The sequence below is a fragment of the Actinia tenebrosa genome, unplaced genomic scaffold, assembly GCF_029948245.1.
Source record: "Actinia tenebrosa isolate PJP-AT-01 unplaced genomic scaffold, QUT_ActTen_1.0 PGA_scaffold4__44_contigs__length_22323623, whole genome shotgun sequence".
In the NCBI taxonomy this organism is placed as follows: Eukaryota; Metazoa; Cnidaria; class Anthozoa; order Actiniaria; family Actiniidae; genus Actinia; species Actinia tenebrosa.
The window spans coordinates 1563341-1587331 of NW_028292581.1; the positions used below are offsets into that span (position 1 = coordinate 1563341).

The window sequence follows — 23991 nt, forward strand, 5'->3', positions numbered from 1 at the left end:
TTGGAGCACGTGCTTTATGAGAGCACATTGCACGCGCGCGCGAAATTTCTGTTGCGTCATTTCTATCTAAAATAACGGTTATTGTAATTTGTATTTCATAAAAGAAATAAAAAACTTGCTTGCTGTGCTGTGTGCCGTTATAAAGCACTTGGGGATTGGCAGAACAATCCGCTACGCGTCGTGCTTCTCCTAACACTTCTCTCGTGTTCTGCCAGCCCCCGCGTGCTTTATGACTGCACACAGCACGCGCGCGCGTTTTCTATTTCTTCAATAATGCATGCCCACTGATCCCGATCCCTCAGAAGCGGGTCCAGAAATTTGTTACCGTGTCCCAAATGAGGAAAGGCACATAGAAATATTATGCATTGCGTCAAAAAAGCATAAGATTAATAGTTACGGTGTTAGGGGAATGTCCGATTCACTGCAGAACATCCCTCTGCATGGATCACTGTCCCTAAAAAAATAGCAAAATTACTCCCTTCAAAATCACCACAGCCAGAGATAATGAAATTCGTGAACTAGTTTCCTGGTTCATTTAGCTTAAAAAATTAACTGAAATGACTTTGTCTTATGAAGTACTAATGGTCAAAGTTCAAGTTCAAGTTTATTGAATTAAAATTGATAATGACATGCCACAGTACAGCCATCGCATAGTTCGTTAACCCACGACAAGGAGGGAGGGTAGGGAGTAGATACTCGATCGGTATTAGTGATGCGCAATATTTTTATCGACCTTAGAAAAGAAACCACATAAGGACGAATACGCTGATTTCTATCTACAATGAATTTGTATTCATGCAATTTTGATTTCTATCTACAACACAATGCTTACGAGCATTTTTCCCCCTCAGATTAAGTTTCGAGTTCTCGTTCACTCTCTTTCCATGCATGCATCATTTTTGGCTTATGATTTAGCAGTAGTTGTGAAGCCACTTCTAAACGTATTAAGTTCATATTTGTGCGATCTCTCTTTTGGTTGCGATGTTTTCTCGTCTGAGCGGCCGGGAGAATGTCACATGATCATTTCCCGCCATTTGACACATTTACCAAAACTTGTGTGCTACAATATGTCACTAGATTTAATATTTAATTACTTCATGATCAAACCAAAGATGACTTGACCTCTTAATTCATATCATTTATTATTAGATCTTTTTTCGCTGCATTCTAGCCAGTTCCTTTTCTAACAATGAGACATTAGGATGCATTTATCAATAATTCTAAGTTTCCTCGGCTAAGATCGTGTAACATTTATCACAGACCCTAACTGGGTTACTATAACCAAGGCTGAGGATTGGAATTCGTTTAGGAGTGCACTGTCCGCAGAACACACCACCACACTTCCTACAATGATGCTGAGAGAAGAAAAAAAAAGATACATGGTTAGGTCAGGATTTGACGGGCTTTATCTCACGATCAACATAAGCTGCAATATTATATGCATTTTTGATATGAAGAGAGCTGAATTGTAGTCACACCTCTAAGATACTGAATAAAATATCAAATAAAACATGGCCGCCATCTTGGGCGACAAAAAAAGAAAAAATCCGAAAGAATGACATTTCGACTAGCCTCGAACACTTATGGGCTAAGTACGATCAACCAAAAAATTGTGCCAATTCATGATTAGATGAAAATTTATCGACTATTTTTGTCCAAGATTGTAGATCTCTTAGTTCATTTTCTCTTGTAAAAGCATAATTTTACCTACCCTTCTCCTTACAGTCGTGAATTTAATTTTACAAGCCATGCAGGTCTTGACCTCTTCATCTGGTACCCATGCCCTGGTAACTGTACATGCCGTGTGTTCAGAGCCACATGCCACAAATCTGACATGCTTACCTTCCATAGCCTCTACTGCACTGGGTAAAGGCCTGAAGATAAAATTAAAGATAGGTTAAGTGCTAGTTATGACCTACTTAGAAAGTGTCAGGGACCACTTGAATGCATTGGTTAACTGACTCTGTCTTCTAGACTGAAGTGAATGAAAACCGACGCTGATCTCTTTACCCCTGGCCCTCTCCCTTCCTCTTTCTATAACGGTGCTGTAATTTAAGTTCAAAAAAACCCCTTAATCTATACTGGAATAATAGATATTTGAATACGAATTTTTGAGATCTTGCTTAAGTTTACTGGCAGCACACTTAGCATCTAGCGACACTAATCCTAAAAGTGGTTAATAATTGCAACAATTCTAAGTGGAATATTGAACAAACTTACCTGTTTTTATCGTCACCATGACCCAGTCTTCCTCCCTGACCTCGTCCCCAAGTGAAGAGTTCTCCGCCATCTTTAAAAGAAAAAACAATAACTGGCTTTAGCATTTCTTTTCCCTTTTCCTATTATAAATTCTTGGTCCTTTTCCTTTAAGGGCTACAATTCTATCAATAGAGGTTGATGGCAGGAACAATACTTGTAATCGTATTACACGAGAAACAATTTAATTCCCAAGAGCGAAGACATCTTATTGTTCTGCCATCTAACCACAGGTAACCCAAGCTGATTTATGGGCGTGGGCACATGCAATCTCGTACCCAGAGCCCACGTTCCTCATGGTCAGCACCGAGAAACGTGGGTACGAGATTGGGGCACGTGATGGTGCAAAACCGCTATAATGGGGAATATCCCAATTTCTAGGACAGAGAGAGATTGCCAGCGAGGTTGTACGTTGTTTACACACGATAAAGTAACCTCGATTCTACTTCAGCAATATTGCGGGCACAGGGTGCAATTTCGTGACTAGAAGTGTTGAGGACTACACAGTTGCACCTTGAGTACATCTGGGGGCCAGCCTTGCTTACTAATATATATGTGAGCAGCGGTTTACTATACCTGTGACAAGCGCAGTATGATAATCCCCACAAGCAACGTGAAGAGGTTTCGAGTCTGTTGGGATTCGAGCTCTAATTGCAAAACTAAACTTGGTTTGTCCTTCTAATTTAGAGTCCAGTCGAATTCCAAGCTGTCCGTCAGAGTTATCACCGAAACTGAACGTTTTCCCCTTTTCTATGGGATGTAAGAGTTAAAACATAATGAACAAACACTGCAAATGTTTTGAACCTCAAGAGCTGCCCTTGCCCGCAGCTGCACAGATTCTTTCGTGCATTTCAATTTGCGTGTCCAAGAAGATGGTCCCCAAAGACCTGTATCCCCCTTTTGGTTGGCAGTAGATTCATTATATACAGCGGTATAGGGAGAGGCTGGAGGGACGATTTCTTGAGGTCAGTAGGAATTGGCAGGGAAACGCCCCTGGATTTATGATATTAAATTTAAAATTTTCAAAAATCACTCACTGGTCAGGAATACAGTGTGATGTGCTCCACAGCTAACATCAGATATAGCTTCTTGCCTGGTAGAAAGTTGGACAGGGATAAATCAATATATAAGTATCCTTTTCTTATAGGAATACCAAGATATACACAGTTCTATTCTATTCGAGGACCTTGTTATACAATACTAGAAGTGTATCTACTTTAATTCTTTCTACTTTGTCCTTTATTTTCATATCTCCATTTCTTTCCTGCTTCTCTCTCTTCCTTTTTTCGTTTCCTCCTCCATACCAACCGTTCTCACTCCCTCACTTCTCTTATTCCTTCTTATCGTTTTTGTAGTACCTGATGTCATTTATTGATCCCATAAGAGTAGGTTTCGAAGTGTTGGTGAATGTGCCATTACCAAGCTGGCCATATTCGTTCCATCCCCAAAGCCATAAAGCACCGAAATCTAATAAATAAAACCAGACAAACCTTAGTCTAGAGACTACAGAAAAAAGAAGATAGTTGACAAAAAAATGCCCGTGGCAAACTGGTCACTATTGAAGAACAATGCTAGACCCGAACCGTTTGCTCATATATTTTAAAGGAATGCAGAAGACATGTAGTAATTCCAATACTCAGAGCATTGGAGTATAGAATACGCAATTTTCAAAGATATGATTTGTGTACTGCAATCTCACGGGAAGGACGTGCGATGGGTGCGACTTTTTCAGTCATAAGAAAAATACTTTTATCCTCAAAGTGACTGAGGTGGGTATTACTGTAAAATGGCATTAAATCCAAGTTAGCCAAGTAACGCTTAGTTGATAGACAGACGTCAGTCATAACTGAAAACTAACCTGCAAGGGCTGCACTGTGATATCGACCACACGAAACTTGTACGATAGTGTGACCGGAGAAGGCAGAAACACATATCGGGGTTGTTGTACTCTGAATGTCAGAAACTCCAAGCTGTCCGTGTTCATTGTCTCCAAACGAGAACACTGTACCTTGTTTGGTACAAACTATCAAAACGCAACGAAACGTAAGCCACAATTGTAACGTAGAGTGCTTCTACTAGTAAACGTAGCACTTACGGAATGGTACAAATTTGCCGTCGGAACATAAACATGGGGTTATGGTAGATGTCAATCAAAGTGTTTCCAAGATGTTTCTAAGGGCGTGAATATGGAATGAGTCATCGAAACGCTTTGATTGACCTTACTGAGACCTACTTCGTCGCGATGACGATTCCGTGATTGTATTCAGAAGCACTTAAAAAAGGTAACTATGTCAGGTAGTGCTGCTGTTGCTTGCAGTTGTTATTATGTTGATATTTTTTGTCACGGATCGATCGGGAATGATCATGACGAGAGCTTACCGAGTGTGTGTTTTAGACCACAAGTCACGTGAGTAACTTTGACGTCATCCAGACCTTTGACGAGTCTAGGAGAGGTTTCCTTTGAGGAACATTCGTAACCGAGCCTGGGACCATTTTTACCCCATGTCAATAGATCTTCATTTCCTGTGGTAAACAAAAGAAATGTAAATACAGGTTTTGTTTTTGTCAGGCCTTGTCCGGAAGAGTTTTTCTGGCTATAAAATATGTAACTAGAAAAACGCTTTTCATTTACTGAAGTAAAATGTTATGTGGTTTAAATACCACCTTAACCCAAAACAAAAGTGCCGTCCCTCACACACGTCTCTCAAAACTATAAGGTGAGGTCAAGTGGGAAATACAAAAAAAAATCCCACTTTTTAACAATGGATTTGTGCAGGTTCCTTCGTTTTCTTTTTTTCTTTTTGCTTGCTTTGCAATACAATTTGTAAGGGTGTATTAAAAGAACCATTTTTTTTTTGAGGAAAAGGTTAAGGAACAAGTAAATAGTAACTCACCGCAGATAGCAGCACTATGAAACTCGTTACACGATACTTCAGTAACATTTTTCCCCTTGAGAGCAGCGATTCTGATTGGTGTAAATCTGTCTCTAAGATGTCCTTGGCCAAGACGACCACCATAACCAGATCCCCATGAGAAGACTTCTCCTTCTTCTAAATAAATATGATGTGAATGGAAGTTATAGAATGACTTAGGTTGTGCATCTCGGGCTGTGAATACTGAAGAGAACATACTTGATAAAGCGATGGTGTGTGAAGTACCACATGCTACTTTCCTGATGTCCTTCCCCAGTAAGGCTTCTACTACACGTGGATAACTCTCTTCTGTATCCTCACCATGTCCCAGCATGCCTTTGGTACCACTCCCCCATGTATACACGTCACAAGCATCTACCAAGCAAAAACTTGAATGTTACTTCTCAATATTTAAAAGGTTTATTCAAATTTGAGTTATTAATTTCAATATCTTCCTTCCCACTTTAAGCAAAGTCAAATTCCATTGGTTCACATACCTTCTTTGTATTTAACAGTTTCTAGACCCAGCCGACTAAACTCTACCTGTGAAAGAAGAATCAGACCTGAAATTTCAAGTTGTTTTGAAAGGGAAATACAATCGTATTTCATGGTGGCCTGGTCATCAACCTACCTTGACATTATCAGTTTGGTCTGTTACTTCTTCTGTATCTAGTTTTGAATCAACAGCTTCTTTGTCATTAAAACCCGACTGAAGTGCCTGTATTTCATAACCACAATGAACATAATGAATTCAAATCCTTCTTTAGCAAACATCAATATTCCTTCCTTCATCCTTCCTTTGTTTCCAAGTTTCAATGACTTATCCAGCCAATGTATCCATTATCATTTGAATTTCCATCTTCCATCTATTTATTCATTCATTCATTCAATTATTATTTTATTCATTAATTCCTTCCTTCCCTCCTTCCTTCCTTCCTTCATCCAATCATCATTCACTTAATATTTATCCATCCTACCCAATTACCTGTATGGGTGTCAACCTGTCCTTCTATCCATTCATACATCCCATCTCATCAATACTCTTTTTTTCCCATGTGTCCATCAGTCAAATCATTCAAAATATTTAAGGTCAAAAAGTACCAGTAATGATAAAAGGGTAAATTTTGCACTGCGAAAAGATGAAAAAAACTTACTGACGTTCCGGACGCTAGTCCTTCATTAGACAAAGGACTAGCACCGACGCAGCTCACACTAGTTTTTAGCTAGTTATCTCTTCTTGTCAAAAAGTACCTGTAAACCTGTTGTCCAGGCCTCAAACTCCACTTTACTTTTACAAACAATGTCAAGAGTTTTTGTTGATCCATTGCTTATTTTGTAAACCACAGAAAAAGACAAGCACTGCAAAAAAATATATAACAGCATAAGAATATTGACCAACAATAATAATAATTGGCATTAAAAGTGGATTCCAGAGAGTGTCAATTCTTCCGCTGGATTCCAGTTGGAATTTAGAAGTTGATTTTTATGGAGGCAGGAAAACTGGACAACCTTGAAAACCCTCAAAGCACAGGAGAGAACCAACAAGCAAGTTAATTCAACTCACATACAACACCGAGCATGGTCAGAACTGGGGTTGAAATGGGGTTGAACTGGGGTCACATTGGTGAGTGGTGAACCTCTCGCCACTATGCCACCTGTGCTTCCAATGTAAATAAATAACTAAAGAGAGAACAGAAAGTCCAAGCAACGTACTTGTACCTTATTACAAATAAATGTTTGCGGAACTGTTTATTGTAAGAATATCTAATAGTAAATTTTTGTAGTTAGTTTATCAATTTTTGCATGTGTGTTCTTGCTGCTGTTCTTTGTACACAATTTGGAGCCAATCTGACAAGTTTTAACTTTTTATGGGTCTACCAATGTAGAGTAGATTAGGGACAGAGTGACAGATGATGCAGTTAAGATAAGATTATTTACCTCATACTGGGGTATCTGGCAACTCTCAAAAACTTTTGTCTTTTGTCCTTTTATTAATTCAATCATCTGTGAAATATAAACTATAAAATTGCATTAATTATTATTATAAAATAAAAATAATTCCATATATTAAAGTATAACTCATTAAAATACCAAAGAATATTTTTGATGACAATAGCAGTGTGGTAAGAAATGTTCCTTTCCCCCTTTCTGTCACACCCCTTCCTCATCCTGCAAGTATTAACCATCTCTCTATGAACCTTGTATATATATGCAGCCTTCCTGATCATGCCTGATCATGACATGATGTGAGGAACGATTTGATTGATTGATTGAAGACTTTATTTAATGAGGGTGACATGTGGCAGTAATTTCGTTAACTGATTAACTTGTGGCCCTTGAGTCTTTTTTTTAGCACGGGCACTGAAGTTGGTCGTCACCAACGTCTTTAGTGGATCTTTTATGTCCACCTTATACAGGGTTATATAGTGAAGACAAACAGAGCCTAAGGTTTTAAGTCCTTGTCTGAGAAGACTTGAAGGTCTAACCATTTGCAGATATAATGGTCAGATACATGGTCCGACTGAGGCTTGAACCATGACCTTCCGCACAACAGACCGACGCTCTTACCAACTGAGCTAACCGGGTAGCAATTTAGGGATCTGTGTTTCCAGTTGGGTTTAATGTTGGACTGAACAGACCCAACACAAGCATAAACAAAGTCTTGAAAACTTTGTGCATGCCGGCAGTTTAATAGCTACACACATGTGCATACATATGTACAAGTTGGTTTTGTCTTTACAGCCAACTACATGAAGCATGTCCATTTATGTACTTCTACACTTTAGAAGTAGTACATGTATGGTACTACTCACATAGAAACATTGAAAAAAATGGAGGAAAAAGGTTTACTTACCTACAGACTCTTTTCCTTTTCTCCTGGATTCCCATTGTAAATATGTCAAGTCTAGGTAAATATAAAACCAATATTAACAAATAATAATAAAATGAATATTAACCTATAAGAATATAATTAATTATTTAATTATTAATTATTTAAGTTAACTATAATTATACCTATAATTATAACTATGCTTAGAAGCTCTTGAGAACTAGGTGCTCACATTCTGGGTAGACTGTTAACAGTCCCTTTTTTCCCTCTATGCAGACTGAGCCAAGTCAGGTTTTTTCCTGGACTTAGACATTGATCAGAGTTTAAAGCCACTTCAAACTCACCCCTGCTCCCACACTCGTCCAAGGAAGTACAAACAGTCTGAATAGAGGGAAATGAGGGGTGTGTGTGTGTGTGGGGGGGATGGGGGGAATGCTTACAGTTTGACTCTACAAAGTATTATTTATTGATCATCTGATCAACTAGCATGTTTGAAGGTAGGCTTGACATAACAGCAGACAGCCAGCAGGTATTAAAATATGTTTTATTATTGAAAGATATGTGCCTAACTCTATGCTCCACATGGAAGAAGATATAAGTAAGTAATTACAATGTATCAAGTAGAGAGATTAAACAGTAACAACCTTCTGAGAGCTTGAATTTCCTGAAATGAGGACTTCCCTGAAAAAAATCAAACAAACAAGTGTCTAATGATAAACTCAATGCATTTTTACACAGTATTTATGTTTTCCGCTTTATGCATTTCCAGCACTCATATAATTCAGTGCTATTGGGCTTACTGGTTGTAATATGCTTTTTTGAAGCCTCATTCACCATTTAGCATTGGTACTATACTGCAAGTCAGCCTCAATCGCCAGAGTTTTGTTATATTCTCAGTGGTTCTTTTACGTCCCATTTTATCGAGACAGGACCACCATTTGATGTAACCATCCAAGCCAAGGGGAGGGGGGGGACAGTACTCCCTTATATTCGCTATATGGGTACGTGCCGCCAAACAGGGTATGGTGTTCAGTGATTCTACTCTGGGACAGGGTACATAAAATCACTTTCGCTCTGGGACAGGGTATATGAAATCACGCTCTCTCCTCTCTGGAACAGGGTATCCATTTTCGCAATACCGGAACAGGGTACGATTTTCAACATTCTTGCAGAACAGGGTATGAATTTCAGCGATTTTACTCTGGAACAGAGTCAGGGTTCAGTGGGCTCATTGGCACATCCCTACCCTAAATGGGCAAGAGTACCCCCCCCCCCCCTCGGGAGCTTTGCCTAATATTTAGAATGTCATATATAGCATGGGGCAACAGAATTTAGCGAAGAAATATACATCATTACACTAAGAAGCTGGCCATGTTGTGATTCATAAAGTATACAGAATACTACTAGCTTTAAATAAAATTCATCAAATTGGTGACGTTTCGTTTCTTTTGTGGAGCAAATGAACACTTGCCTTTCTCTCAATATCTATGCTCATGACTTGGGCCCAAGGGACAAAGTTACAAATAAGACATACTTGATCGAAGTTGAAATACTTATGCACATCAGGGCAGATTAAATTTCATTTCATTCAATGATAGAACATATTTGTACAAAATCTTATAAGAAGCTTAGACTACGTGCATAAGTGAGTAGGCTTGGAATCAGTGTTGCTACTCACCCTTCGTCCAGCCTTTAGCATCGTTACTCCTTTATTCATTTCACGAATTGCTTGGATGACTTCCGGTGTATTTAACGGCGCCATGTTTTCAGGGCAACTGGAGCTGTCCGGAGGTTCTGTGAGTCTCACATGTAACTGCAACATGTTGATCAGTTCGTGAATTCAATTGCTTTAAACATTACCCCAGTCCTTGGACTACAATTATTGAAACCACAAAAGTGAAAATAGCACAAAAACATGTATGATCACTTGCTATAAAAAGCTGGAGGACGCCTTTCTATTGCACTTTCGATCGACTTGAAGACTCACAGTTTCAAAATTGCTCTTCATACTGCATGAAAAACAAATAAAACTAAACTTACTTATTTTAATTGCCCTCTGGGAATAGAGAATGATTAACTTTGAAGCATCAGTCAGTCAACAAAACATTGATTAACGATTATTCAAATATCACGGGTGGAAACACAGGAAGCCCAAGCTTGGTTTCTGTGGTGTCCTGTTATAAGGAAATGTATAGGGATTTATCAAAAATTTCAATAAAATCATTGAAACGTGAAATAAAGCCTCAAAAAATAACCACACAGAGCGAAAGAAGTGTTATTTCTCGATGATCGGGTAAAAGTTTGAGGCTTTATTTCACGTTTCAATGATTTTATTGAAATTGTTGATGTATCCCCATACATTTCCTTTGACACCACAGAAACCAAGCTTGGGCTACCTGTGGTGGAAATCGATGCCAAGCTTTTTGGAGGGAGGGGAGTCTGGATCTAAATAAACTTCAATGAGATCACTTCCGTTTTGAGCTCTGTATATATAGGGCTATGCTAAGACTAGAGGGGTCTGACTAGGGCTAACCGTTTCTTCACCTGACACTTTACTTCTTCCCACTAGCGTAGGGAGGGCTAACGGGTATGGTATGGTATATGGTATGCACTCTACCATACATCCGTTAAAAACTTTGTAAGTCGATTGCACCAATTTGCACAAATTTATAGTAAGTTCATAAAACCGTTACCTACAAAACTTTGTACTGATCTGTACAATTTCGTTAGTTAACTTTTTAACGGTTATATGGTATGCACTCTACACCTGACAAGAACCCCTTAAAATCTCCCAGTCCTCCGAAAAACTAGGAAAAACATTGATGGAATTCCTGCGAAATTATTGCTGGTCGGGTTGCCTGTGCTGGATCTCCTGAGCCTCACTCGTGTGTTTGATAATGTCGGATGTTGTGAAGTTCTGTCTTGTCGTGTCGTGTCTAGTAAATATTCCAAAGATTTTTACCGCTAGGATGATCATATCATTGATCCTATGATAATACAATATTTATTGAATCTATTTGTTGTTGGTAGCAGTTGTTTTAGTGGTATTTATGGAGGCTTTTGTTCTTGATACGTCACGTTTGGTTGGCGATGTTATCGGTGAGTAACAAAAACAACCTGCACACATCTTGATTTACTACCTTATCATAAATACCATCGATAAAAAGAATTTCCTGAGCATAAAGCTATGTCTTTGCAGTTTATGTGTTTATTTTCACTGCTTGATTTTTCAAATTTCGCTTTAGAGTAATACTTTTAAATAGTATTGAAAGGTTTAATACGGTACGCAGCTGGTTTTCTCGAGATGCAAGGGAGGCGTGCTTAATTTTTCCTTCAAAAGGACATATTTTAAACCAATAGAAATACATAACAAAAACTTTAAATTGATGATAAAATCCAATACACTTCCATCTTATTGACAAAACTTTGTTTAAAAGGCACAAGAGGCTAGACATGAATAACCAGGGGGGTGGGGTGGGGTGGAGGTATATGAAACCAAAAGGTTTCAAGAAAAAAAAATGCTCTAGCATATTACATAAAATATCCTACTCCTTAACATATTCTTCAATTCTCAAAGTTTTCATAAGCATAGTTTTAAGGTGTCCGTCTTTCTATTTCCTATTTCTATATATGCTCTGATAGCTTACCTGTAAATCATGATCATCTTTAATATTTGTAATATTTGTACGTTTTTTACAGCATATATTGCTCAGCTCAAGAGCACATTCCAGTCCACTGGTAACCCAATTAATGATGATGATACTACACTACAGAAGTTATGTGTCAAGTTTGAAACAATCCTTAGGCATGAACAAAAAGGTAGAAAACTTTGAACATGCAATATATTCAGCTTCATAACTAAACTTCATTCACACATTGATGATGATTGATTTTGATCACCTTTTCCATTCAGAAAAATATTCCATGCTTGGATACAGAAAAGATTATTGGAACTTCATAGTAGAATGTATTCCTAAGGATGATGGTGTGAAATACGTGCAGGCTGTCCCGCAGGTATAATATTGGCATTATGTGGTGCTGTTGTTCACTTTTAAGAACTATTAACATAACTAATTTATCTATCCCTCCCTCCATTCGTCTGTCCATCAATCCCTCTGTCCATCAATCCATCCTATTCATCCACTCATTCTATTGTTTATCTACAAAGCTTTTCGCTGTTGTATCACAGCGTGGGACAATCACAACAGAGCTAGGCTCCAAACTAAGTGAAAGCCCAAAGACCGAATTAGAATTTAGAAGTTGATTTTTGAGGAGGGAGGAAAACTGGAGAACCCGGAGAAAAACCCTCGAAGCACAGGAGAGAACCAACAAACAACTCTACTCACATACAACATCGAGATCGGCAGGACTCGAACTCGGGCCACATTGGTGAGAGGCGGCGCATTAGCAGCGCATGCCACCGATGCATGAATTAATAGTTGTAAGATCACAATAATCCATTTTTTTCTTAGATGAAGACAGCACAAGGTAAAGGAAGGTGTTTCATTAGATATGCCTTGGCAGAGAAGACACTAGCAGATACCGTGCAAAGACTCATGGTCAACAAAAATTCACTAAGGTAATTTTCAACCACCATCGTATTCATGGGATCACGAACTGTAATATATTTAAAGATGAACTTAACCATATAATAGATCCTCAGATGAACTTAACTATATGATAGGTGATAGATCCTTAGATGAACTTAACCATATGATAGATCCTTAGATGAACTTAACTATATGATAGACATTGTGACAGTCAAATAAAATGTTCTCTGTTCTGTATGGTTTACTTAGTTTTTGTAATGTTTTTTTAGTGACATTGTTTGGCTCTGAAAGAGAAAGAGATTTAACAGGCATGAGTCTAATAAGCCTTAACCCATGAGAATAAAAACTTTTGTTTAACCTGCATGAATTTTTATTCTCAAGCACTTGAATGTGAGGCTACACATAGGAAAATCTATTGTTCACCATGGCCGCCATGTGAGTAAGTCCCATGAGGTCAATGCTAAATCAAATTATCTATCTCATTTCCCATCACAGCTCATGGTACAGGCCAGATGCTATCTTTCGCAATCCATCTCTCTCAACTGCTCTAGTAAACAAACTATATGACTTGAACGATGTGGAGTTTGATTTGCCAAGTGCTGGGTATGACCTGGATATATCTTGGCCAGCATTTTCAAGGTATGAACCAGAAATAAAATCAGTCTCTAGAATATATATTTTTAGTATCACTTTAGTAAAACATGTTTAAGTTCAAGGGCAGATCCAAGGGGGGCAAAAGGGGGGCTGAATGAAGACCCCCTTCAGCAGAAAAAAACTGGAGAATTAGATGCTTTTTTATTGTTTTCCATTGTGTTGATGGAAGAAACTCAATTAGCCCCCCCCCCCCCCCCCTAAAATTTTGGCTGGATCTGCTTGAAGTTGGGACATTCTTCTCAATTATAATAATTATTACTACTAATTTGTTGTTTGTGTTTGTCTAATGTTGACTCATGTGACCTTAAGTTAATGTTTTCTTTTCTTTTTGCAGAAGAAGGATAAGAGATGGAAGTACTTCAGGAAGACGAAACAGTGTCAGCAGTATGGCCAGTGTGGACTTCAGGGTATGTTACTTAGCATCTTGTACATTTACTCTGTACATGTATGGAGCTAATTCAGACTAACTCCAAACAAAATTTCATAGCTCTTTTATTAAAATTAGTAAATAAACTTGATATATACAAACTTATATTTTACAACCACCACTCCCAGTATAGTACGGGACTCTTCCGTGAGTTTCCTTCCCCACGCTCTACCTCTACTTTCTATTCTATGTACGACATACAAAACTCAACTCACATGTTTTTTCTCTTTCTCTCACATGTTTGAGTTTTTTGCGACGTTTTTCAAACGTCAAAATAAAATATATGTCAATATTCATTGGCTTGTGTATATGTTATCTTTATCTTCAGAATGAAAGGCAAGATCCATTGGTTGGGTTAGCAACCGAGATAGCGTCTCTTGAAGAATTTTTTAATAGCGAGTTCTCCGAAGTAAATCCAGGAAAGAACGACGCCTTTGATAACGTTAGCATATCAGCATCAAACCTCGATACTCCTGCCGTATCAGAACTAACGTTGAAAATCTCTCATATCCATCAGCAAGCACTGAAGTGGAGGTCTACAGTGAATTCAACAAAGGCTGTGCTTTCTCAAGAGATGAAAAAGGCACAGGACGACAAACAGTTTGCCATTAGAGAATCTGAACTCAAAACCAAACAAATGATGGAAAAATTTTCGAATTTAGCTAAAGTTAGCACTGAACAATCTGATAAGAAATGTTCAGAACTTGCTGGAAAGTTGTCTGCAGCAGAGAAGGCTTTGCAAGAAAGAGATTCAGAGCTAAAGCAGCTAAGGAATGAAGTTCATAAGTCTGTAGTCGATTCGAGTACTGCACAGAAGTCGGCTATTGAACTTGAAAAACAGCTAACGGCGTCTGAGCGAAAACGAAGCGAACTAGGAACAGAAATGGAAAGTCTAAAGCAAAAACTAAAGTCGAAGGAGCAACTTGAGATTGAGTTTGACTTAAAACAAAAACAACTTAAGGAAAGAATGGGAATACTTGAGTCAAAAGACAATGAATACAAAGAGAGTATTTCAGAACTTCAAGGAAACCTACGAGCGAAAGAAGTCGCTCTACAAAGTATACAAGAGTCGTTTGAAAAGCTGAACGGGATGGTATTTGGTTCTTTTGAGGAGCTTGAAACAGAAATGAAACAAAGACTAGTTGAAAAAGAGAAAGGTTTGCAAAACCAAACCGATGAAAACAGAAAACTAGAGCTAAACGTAGATGAACTGCAAAAACAAATTCGCGAGAAACGAACTAAATTATCCGAAACTAAATCACAGCTAGAAGATTTACAAATGTCTTACAAAGAAATTCAGAGTTCGAATGAAAAGATGGAAGAGCAGTTGAAAGAAAGGGATGGACAGCTACAAGAATGCGAAGGGTTCATGAAGGAGTTGGGGGAAGTACTAATGGAAGAAGAAATAACCGATAATGATACAATAGATGGTATGGCAACAAATAATCAAGCTTACTTAATAGAAGTAAGTATACAGTCATCGAACAATTTAGATTGTTTTTGCTTCTTTTTTTTTTTTTTTTTTTTGAGTTGTATTTCTTTATTACGCATTTGGTTGGACTGTAATGTCATTTTTTAAATTCCTTGATGTTTTTCTCTTGAAGATGGTTTCTTTGTTTGCAGAACACCACCCTAAAAAGAAGAGGGCTAAGATTGAGAAATATAGATAATAAGTCTGTTGTCCCTGCACTTACTGGCAAGATTAATATAGATGTTGTAAAATGAAATAATTTTAAGAATAATTTCCTTCGAAATAATCTGAATTGTTTTTTGCTGATTCTTTAGCTTTGCTATTTACTGTCCTTCCTCCCAAAGTGCAATTTCTAGGGTGCTTATTATATTGTATAAACACAAAGTCAAAACGTATCAAAATGTGTGCCTTTTCAAACGCAGTGTGAGCGGTTGCCTTATATTTGAGTTTGCGGTAATCCAGCATCTTGTTCACAAATTTGCTCGGCTTCAAATTTCTTTTTCTGTCGGGAAATCTTTCGTTTCATGATTTATTTCTTGATAGTTTCTTCATCATCGTCGTCGCTCCTCACGCCAGTAGGCGCATTAGACCGTCTTGATAGCCGGTTTATTGTCTGTTTTTGAAATTATCCGTTCCCATTCAGCGTTGCCGTAGTTTGTTTGATCAAGTCCAATCCCTTCAAGTACAAATTGTCAACATTTCAAAAATGCTCAAAGAAGCTGAAGAAAGATTCGAAAAGAAAGAACAGGATGTCCAAGAGCGGAACGCACAGTTCGAAAGGTATGTTCAGTTTTGTTTGAAGGTTGTAAGTATTCATTATAATGATCAACTTTCGCTCGCCCTTTTATCGAACAATAGAGCTTCGCGAGTTTCACAAGTTTGCGCGACTTCGCACGAAAAAGATGACTGTGAGCAACAGCTTCTGACGGTTTGACTTCCGTAATCATCGTAATCATTTTGATTGACAGATCCCAAGATAATCCACAGACCGCGCCAAAAGTTGCTTTGCCCGTGTATGCCAAAGAAATAAGTGTATACAGCGATTTTAAGTCGTGTATGTGGCCCATAGTAGACAGTTGATTTGAAATAATTGAGTCAAAGTCCAACTAAAGCATAAATCGTGTTTCTGTGACAGTATTGTAACATTTTCGTATTGCTGTTTTGTGATTTTGTTTTTCAAATTTTGCATATCCTCTTGACTACCCTGCGAGCAGAGTCTCCTTTTAACTCCTCTTCTCTCGCCCGTAGAGGAGTTCAAAGGAGACTCTGCTCGCAGGGTACCTCTTGACCAACAGTCCCTTGTATCCTACCCTTTGCCCGCTCGCGATGATCGCGAATTACATTTCATTGTTTTATTGATATGATTTTGTTACTATTGCTAACTACAGTCTGCAGGCTGCTAAGAATAAAATGTCCGAAGAATTTGATGTTTTGAAGTCCAACAAAGATGACTTGGACACGGTAAGTAAATCAAGAGAAATTCAATATAGTGAAACAAAATCTTTAGCAGCCAAGTGTCGTACCACCGAAATAATCGTAAGGAGAAGAGTTTAAACAAAATATAAGCCACAGGCCTGAACCACAGGCATGCGCCCAATAAATGGATTTATGTAGGGTAGACTAAGTAAGTGGGAGGTGAATCCGGCGTCAAGGAAAAATCACACCAATTATAAATGTTTTTTTTCATGCTCATTTATTCTGTTCAAAAGTTACCGAGAAGACAATGAGCATGGCTCAAAAACCAATCTTCGTCTATTCATTCTGGTTTCAATAAAATGCTACTTATTAATTATTTGTTTACTTTGATTTAAAATGCCAGGAAAAGGCCGTGATCGAAGAGGAACTAAAAACAGCTTTATCATCGCTGGACGACATGCAGTCAGAACTTTTACAAGCAAGACAGTCCAACACAGAACGAGAAAATGAGCTGAATGACTTACGTAACACCTTGACCAAACAGACCGACCTGACACAAGAATACGAGCAACAAATCAACAGTTTTAAAGACGAATGTCAAGTCTTAAGAAATACGAACGAGAAACTTCAGCTTGACTTATCAAAAGCACAAGATAAAGTCACTTTGTTTGAATCTGAGAATGTGGATTTGAAAGAAGAGTTAAATGTGTTAAAGCAAGACCTAAGGACTCAGACAGACGAGAAACTTGGCATGGAGGATGAACTCGGCGTCGCTAAGCAACAGCTTGAGTCAGCCAATGAAGGGAGGATCCGTGCTGAGCATGCGCAAGTCAAGGCACAGGAAGAGCTTCAAAACCTGCAATGCATGATGGAACAGGAGGTCGCGGCTTTGAAATTCCAGCTCAGTTCGGAAACCATCAAGTATGAAACCGAGATCAAAGTGAGTGGTTTGTATTTATCTATCATATGTAATAGGTAGACCTCGACATATGTCACGATGCATGGTTTTTAATGAGTTCAAGTTCACTTTAATTTGGACCATTACTTCGACGTAACGGCGGCCATCTTGCCAGGAGGCAAAACAAAACGAAGATAACAAAAAATGTATAGAGTTTAGTGTGTTTGACTTTCTTTTATGGGTAAAGGTGATCGATTTGGCGTCTTAATTCGTCTCTTGTCGTATTGTCTTGTGGTGAGCTGTTAATATCAATCGACGTCATTGCTGTAACAAAGCTTAATTTAACCCCTGGACGCCCCATGATGCCTTGCAATCCGAGATGGCCGCCGTATTGTTGAAGTAGTCAATTGCGCTGAGCAATTTGAACGATTTGATAGATTAGTAAAGTAGAGCACATATCATTCCAAGCCAATGTAGTTCTAATAGTTTTGTTCCAATCAGTCTGCATAGACTTGCATTGTTCTGTGTGAGTAAGATGGGTGCAGATATTGAATGATCCTTCATATAACATGACTTCAAAGGAGGTCCAGATACTGTCTTAACTGAAACATGAGCAATGAATAGGAGATTCTTGGCAGTCGCGGACCTTCTTCCTGGATACACCACTCCTCCTGTATGTTTTCAATCACAGGATTCCATCTTTGTTTGTTTTTTCAGGTTCTTTCGGAGCAAAGTCAAGAGAGTGCCAGGTACAAAGATCGTTCAGTGGAGCAAGAGGAGGCTATAGCTGATCTAGAAACCAAGTTAAAAATAAAAAGTGATGAATGGCAGAATGAGAAGAGAAAATATGTGAATGAAATAAAGCACCTAAGACATGAGGTAAGACGGACAACGTAAGGATGTGTTCATCTTTATGAACCTACTACGGGTGAACAGGGTGTGTCGTCTTTCATGTCTGTATTTACTATGCTGCGCGCTGTTCCGTGAACTTATACAAGTGTTTGATTTCTTTTTACTCTTTTTTTGAAGACTTTTTGACAAGTTTTAATTGTGCTCCTTATCGCTAACCAACTAGATATCGGCGCTCATCTTGATGTTTCGATAGACGGAGTTTGTGCATCGATGTAACGATATCGAAACATCAAAGAACAAAACATAATTGGCAGTAAAGACAACCCTTAAAACTTGTCAAAAAGTTGTCAAAAAGATGTTAAAAAGAAATCAAAAACTTGTGGAAGTGTTCACGGAACGGCACGTAGCACAGTAATAGATATGGCGATATTGTGGAGGGTAGTCTCAACTATAAAGTTTATGTATTGCTGATCATTAAATTCAACTTGCAGTCACTCGCTTATCTTTTGACGGGGATGTAGGCCCTCCCTATCTTGTTTAAGTCACCTAGTTCTCTTCCATCCCCCAGTGGATTGGGTTACTAGTAAGTCTTTTTCAAGCCTAAAAATTATGATAGCTAATTGATGTTCATGACTTTTCCCCAGGTCCAGTTGTTAAAGAACGCGTTAGATGGCAATAAACAAAAAATAACGACATTAGAAAACGATCTCCTCCTCACAACCAAGCAACTGGACGAAGAACGAGCCAGACAGAAGGACATGAAAAGAAAAATAGTGGAAGCGAATGAACAGAAAACGAAAGACCAAAATGAATTAAAAGGTCAAATGAAAGACATGGAGAAAGATATGCGAGAACTGAAGACTAAAATCGTAACACTGACCAGGTATGTACTAAAAAGCAGTAAAACAATAGTCAAACGACAAGCACAGATTAGAGGATATTACACCGTGACGCGAAAATATGACGATTACCTTCGAGTGGTGAAATATTTTTCAACACAAGAAGATAAACTTCATACCTTCATGGAAATTTGTCAATGAGGTCATGGATTTAATTCTTCGTATGAAAAATACGAAGTGGCGTATTTGCCAGTAAAACACTAATATCTATAATAATTAAAATATTGTTTGCCATAAGCAGCGAACTAATCTGCATTGAGCCATCTTTCTTATTGCAATAAATGTGGTTAGACCCTTTACCCCTCAATATGACTCACAGTGTGATTAGTGCCAACACTATTGAAAAAAGTGTTATTTCTTGACAGAGAAAAGGCAGAATTCTGGAAAAAAGCTGATGATCTTGAGCATGAACTGAAATTAAAGGCTTCAGACAGATGGGTGGAGGACAGTGAAGTCAAGCATTGTACGAACTGTAAGAGCGAGTTTTCGTTTCTGGTCAGAAAGGTAACATATTGCACTGACATGCTGTTCGTTCTTCTTTCATTCTGTCCCTACCACTGACCTAGATCTCTTCATCTGTAAATCAATATATCAATCAGTAAACCCATTCGCCTATTCATATACTCATCTATTATCGGTTTCTTTTGGTTGCTAGCACCATTGTCGGCTGTGTGGTCGCATCTTCTGTCATTCTTGTGTAAACAACTGGGTGAAGACTGCTCACAGCAGGTAATTAGGTATCCATTTGGTTTTAACCCACAAAAAATAACCTCCTATGTAAACCAATTGAACAAACTTAGTATCACATTCTCGGCGGATCCATCAAACAAATTAGAACGGTTTTAATGCCTGAGTGAGAAGCATAGAGGTACTGACGTACAGAACGTACACGGTACGACATGCCGTAACATTGAAATGGCTTCCCATTTTATTTCATCAATTCAGCAAATCATAACGTGGCGTAGTTACGGTTACGGCCGTTAATCTCGAACCAAGTGTCTTCCGACTTTTTGGTTAACGGACTGGAGCCTGTAAGATACGGTACAACTACGAATTTCAGGCTTGCCGCAGAGAAGGATCCAGGGCTCCCAAGTGCCTTTGCGAGCTTATTATTGCTTTCTTTGGTTTCAACCGGTTTATGTGCATCTTTTTCTAATGTATGATACTTTTGCTACTACTAATACTAATACTGAGGTGTTGCTTTAGCATTTGATAAAGACATGTTTGACTAATTTGGCAAATAAAAGTATCCAGTTGTAGGATCTGTACTGAAATACTCCAAAGTACTCCAGTATTTTGACGAGTATCTCTAACCTTCTTGAAGTATTTAGAAAATATATATTGCCGAAAGGTGACATACACTCTTCTTAAATACATTTTATTTTTTAAATTTCGAAAATATTCATTTCAGCTGTTTGAATAAATGTTGTATCTCACTCGCAATGCATGATGGGATAACCCAGGATCCTTCTCTGGGTTTGCCGTATCATTTTCCGCATTGGTTCCCGCTCATACGAAAACCACTATATAGTATGTAATACTTGTATAAGTCTAATTTTCCTTATTTTTCTGACGATCCTATGTACAGTAAACTAAAGCGAGTTTGTGACTACTGTCTTGCGAATGACAAGCAGCTAAAGCCTCAGAAGGGACCCGGCAAGCGTCAGACTGACAGCGAAGAAGACCTTGACGAAACAATGTCAGACATCAGCATCGGCGCCAGTCCAAGAAAGGGAACAAGAAGCTCGACATTACAGAGTGTTAGCGATGAAGACATAGCGACTGCCAGTCAAACGAACAAAGACAAAACCGACCAGGAGAAAAATTCTAATGAAAAACCACGAGCAGCTTCAAGTCCAATTCAAGAGGACAAGACAAAGGGCACTAATGAATCGAAGCCATTAGAAAACAATACAGCACAGAGTAGTAATAGTAGTAGTGAATATTCAAGCTTTGCTACAGCAAGTACAGTTAGTAACCCTGCATCTCCACGCGAGGGGGTAACGAGTCCTGTTGGTGAAGGATTTGAAGTCATTGACCCACACGAAGAGATCAATGAGGTGTTAGAATCACGTGTAGTGATCAGTGACACGGACTATAAAGAAGACTTGTTGATTCCCGCGGTCAATGACGAGCAGGATGTGTCCAGGGAGTTTATTGTGTCGGCAGGGACTAGATATGTGCTGCCTGTCATGGTGGCTACGCCAGGTGCTATATTATGTTGGTCTTTTAGAACAGCCTACAAGGTAAATGACATCATGTCACTACTATACTTGATGCTTATCGATGTGCCGGCACTGCGCGACCATAGTGCAGTTTTCGTATGACTGTGAAAAGCTCAGTGCCGTAAGCGTGACGTGCCGTGACCGTGATACTTTCTAGAATTTTAATTGGCTGATTTTTTTCACGCGCAATATGATTGGTCTAAAAGTGCCGTGATCTTGGCGTGACCGTGTCCGCGCCGTGTTTATACCGTGTTCCGGGTATTTGATTGGATAGAGAGTAAATTCTCGTGCAATGTGATTTGTCTGATGTATCCCTTGCTGTGTCACGACCGTGTTCGTGCCGTGAACTTTTTACAGTCATGCGAAAACTGCACTACAATGGGATATTTCTTACCGACTAATCACCACGCGTTTGGTTTTTCTTTCATTTTTGCAAAATTGAGCAACAATCATTAGCGCATATAGAGTATGTTCATGGCAGCCATGTTGGTTGGTTAAACAAAAGAATTTTTTCTCTTGGGAAATTTTTGTGGAATGTCTTATAGGTTGTCAGAGAAAAGCTCATAAAACCGACACTAATTGCTATATGATTTCTATTACTAGAGCATCATCTTTGGTTTGGCGTACAAAGACAGTGAAAAACAAAAGGATGAAAATATAGAGGTTTGTTGAAAGATTGTTCACGTCGGCTTGCTGCTACTAGAGACCTTGTTCCTCGTTACAAAGTTATTTATTCTATTTCCTCTTCTTTCCAAGACTCTTTTTCCTTTAGCTCGGTACAGTTCAAACGTTATACCAGTTGAGGGAGAATGGAAAACAGCCTGTCATGGAGTGTATCTTCTCGTCTTCGATAATACTTATTCACGGTAATCAGTGATCATTCATCTTTAGTTTATCTTCAGTCCTAGCTGGTTATAGTTTTATCAGCGATATATTTTTTAATATTTTTGAACCCTTGTTTTCCTTGATCATGATCATGCACCTTCAGTTTTATCTTCAGTCCTAGCTGGTTATAGTTTAATCAGTGACATATTTTTGAAATATTTTTGAACACTTTCTTGTTTTCCTTCATGGTTCACAGGTTTACATCGAAGCACTTGACATGCCATCTACACGTCAAGAGGAAGCCCTCCCTCTTACACCCGTCATCTTAACCACAGATAGCCGTGCTGTTTTTTAAAATCCGTGTACAAATCATATCTCACAATATGCTTAAAAAGCACCTTATAATAATTGTGTATCAAACTTAGAAATTATGGAATTCGAATATTTAAAATTAATTGCAATTTTTGTACAGAACCACCAAAATTCACATACCCAAAATGTTCTAAATGAAGGAGTAAAAGAACTTACTTTGCACTGGATTGATATAACACATCAATCAAATCTTTTGTATGATATTCTGTCGCATTTCGCTTTTTTGTTTTCTGTTGCCTTTCTATTTCCTTTTTTTTAAATGCATAACTCATTTCATTACTGTAAGCTTATAATACATAAACTGAGGGCTGCGCAAGTTCTACCTTAAAAGATACAAGTGCAAGATGGTTATGCTCATTTGTAGGGAAAGGGTAAAGTTAAGTAGTAGTCATACACTTCACTTTCGTCTTTTTTCTTTTTCTAAACTCACCTCTCAGTAATGCGCAAGATACTAGACTGACCTCGACGTGTTAACTTTGATATGAGCTCCATTTCGTGTGTAAAGCAGCATGTTTTACTAGGAGGGAAATGTAACAGACGAGTTTCCGAGCTATCAATGATGCATACTTTATTTGATTCCAATATAAATAATTGATTGACTAATTTCCATAAATCGGTTGACTAGTGCCAGATAAAGAGGTTCAAAGGATTTTACGAGTTTTAACCTTGCAGCCTCGCTTGAAAACTTTGCCTTTGACATATATGGAAATTGGTCATTTCCTGTTTGGAACACGTACAGTTAAGCGCGCCTCATCTTCTGATCCTGTAATGCTCATATTTTAATGTAACGGACATATCCAATAATATTTATGCTATTGTGAATAATCTTGTCAGCAAAGCTGTATTTTATAATAAATTAATAAACAATTTGTATCTAAATATTGTTTTATTATTCCTTCCTTCCTTCCTTCCCTCCCTTCCTTCCCTCCTTCTTTCCTTCCTTCCTTCCTTTATTTATGCATTCATTCATTCATCCATCCATCCATCCATTCATTCATTCATTCATTCATTCATTCATTTTTATTTATTTATTTATTTTTATTTATTTATTTATTTATTCATTTATTTATTTATTTAAATTACAACGGCAAAAATAAGCAAATGAATAAAATTTGTATTTATAATCCAGTTTACACCAAACCTTTATATAAGCGAAAAATCATGAGCAACCCGTACTACTATTTCACTTTCTCTGGCTATGACACTTTGCGCATCCCATATGGAAGGCATTTCCATGTAACATGCATTAAAGAGGCAATAATTGGACCAAATTTGATATCATATGTAACTGGCATTCCGCATCCTTTTCATCTAACGCTCACATTTTAATCTTAATTTAATGTTAATGATCCAAGTTCCGGGTGGTTCCGGAGTCCATTTTAACTGTGTTCCAATTACATCGCG

The 23991-nt window shown here is 38.2% G+C and overlaps 2 protein-coding genes and 2 long non-coding RNA genes across 6 annotated transcripts; 2 read left to right on the forward strand and 2 right to left on the reverse strand.

Moving 5' to 3' along the window:
- Positions 1-585: 585 nt before the first annotated feature.
- On the reverse strand, positions 586-10142 carry LOC116299339 (uncharacterized). Of its 3 annotated transcripts, XM_089036754.1 has the most exons (18): positions 10039-10142; positions 9677-9811; positions 8643-8679; positions 8023-8073; positions 7107-7186; positions 6420-6527; positions 5796-5886; positions 5666-5707; positions 5388-5543; positions 5151-5306; positions 4636-4779; positions 4115-4279; positions 3615-3723; positions 3294-3349; positions 2833-3006; positions 2221-2290; positions 1712-1874; positions 586-1355 (listed from the first exon to the last, which is right to left on the reverse strand). In XM_089036754.1, exons 2-18 carry the CDS (start codon positions 9758-9760, stop codon positions 1221-1223), a joined length of 1821 nt encoding a protein of 606 aa, XP_088892880.1. In that variant the 5' UTR covers positions 9761-9811; positions 10039-10142; the 3' UTR covers positions 586-1220. The 3 variants fall into 3 exon arrangements, with proteins under 3 accessions (XP_088892880.1, XP_031563842.1, XP_088892879.1); XM_031707982.2 differs by lacking the exon at positions 10039-10142 and having other exon boundaries at positions 5666-5711; positions 5800-5886; positions 9677-9896; XM_089036753.1 differs by lacking the exon at positions 10039-10142 and having other exon boundaries at positions 9677-9895.
- On the forward strand, positions 3000-7275 carry LOC148906846 (uncharacterized). Its single transcript, XR_016121125.1, has 2 exons — positions 3000-3221; positions 6515-7275. It is a non-coding gene; the product is annotated as an uncharacterized LOC148906846 (long non-coding RNA).
- Positions 10143-10898: 756 nt separating the features above from the next.
- LOC116299255 (uncharacterized) lies at positions 10899-23466 on the forward strand. The gene is made up of 18 exons (XM_031707889.2): positions 10899-11097; positions 11698-11817; positions 11912-12012; positions 12471-12577; positions 13044-13187; positions 13537-13609; positions 13958-15094; positions 15744-15880; positions 16489-16561; positions 16920-17456; positions 18132-18293; positions 18911-19149; positions 19531-19669; positions 19821-19894; positions 20754-21411; positions 21994-22053; positions 22147-22256; positions 22472-23466. Exons 1-18 carry the CDS (start codon positions 11049-11051, stop codon positions 22542-22544), a joined length of 3993 nt encoding a protein of 1330 aa, XP_031563749.2. The 5' UTR covers positions 10899-11048; the 3' UTR covers positions 22545-23466.
- On the reverse strand, positions 17505-23138 carry LOC116299266 (uncharacterized). Its single transcript, XR_004197451.2, has 2 exons — positions 23018-23138; positions 17505-18206 (listed from the first exon to the last, which is right to left on the reverse strand). It is a non-coding gene; the product is annotated as an uncharacterized LOC116299266 (long non-coding RNA).
- Positions 23467-23991: the final 525 nt, after the last annotated feature.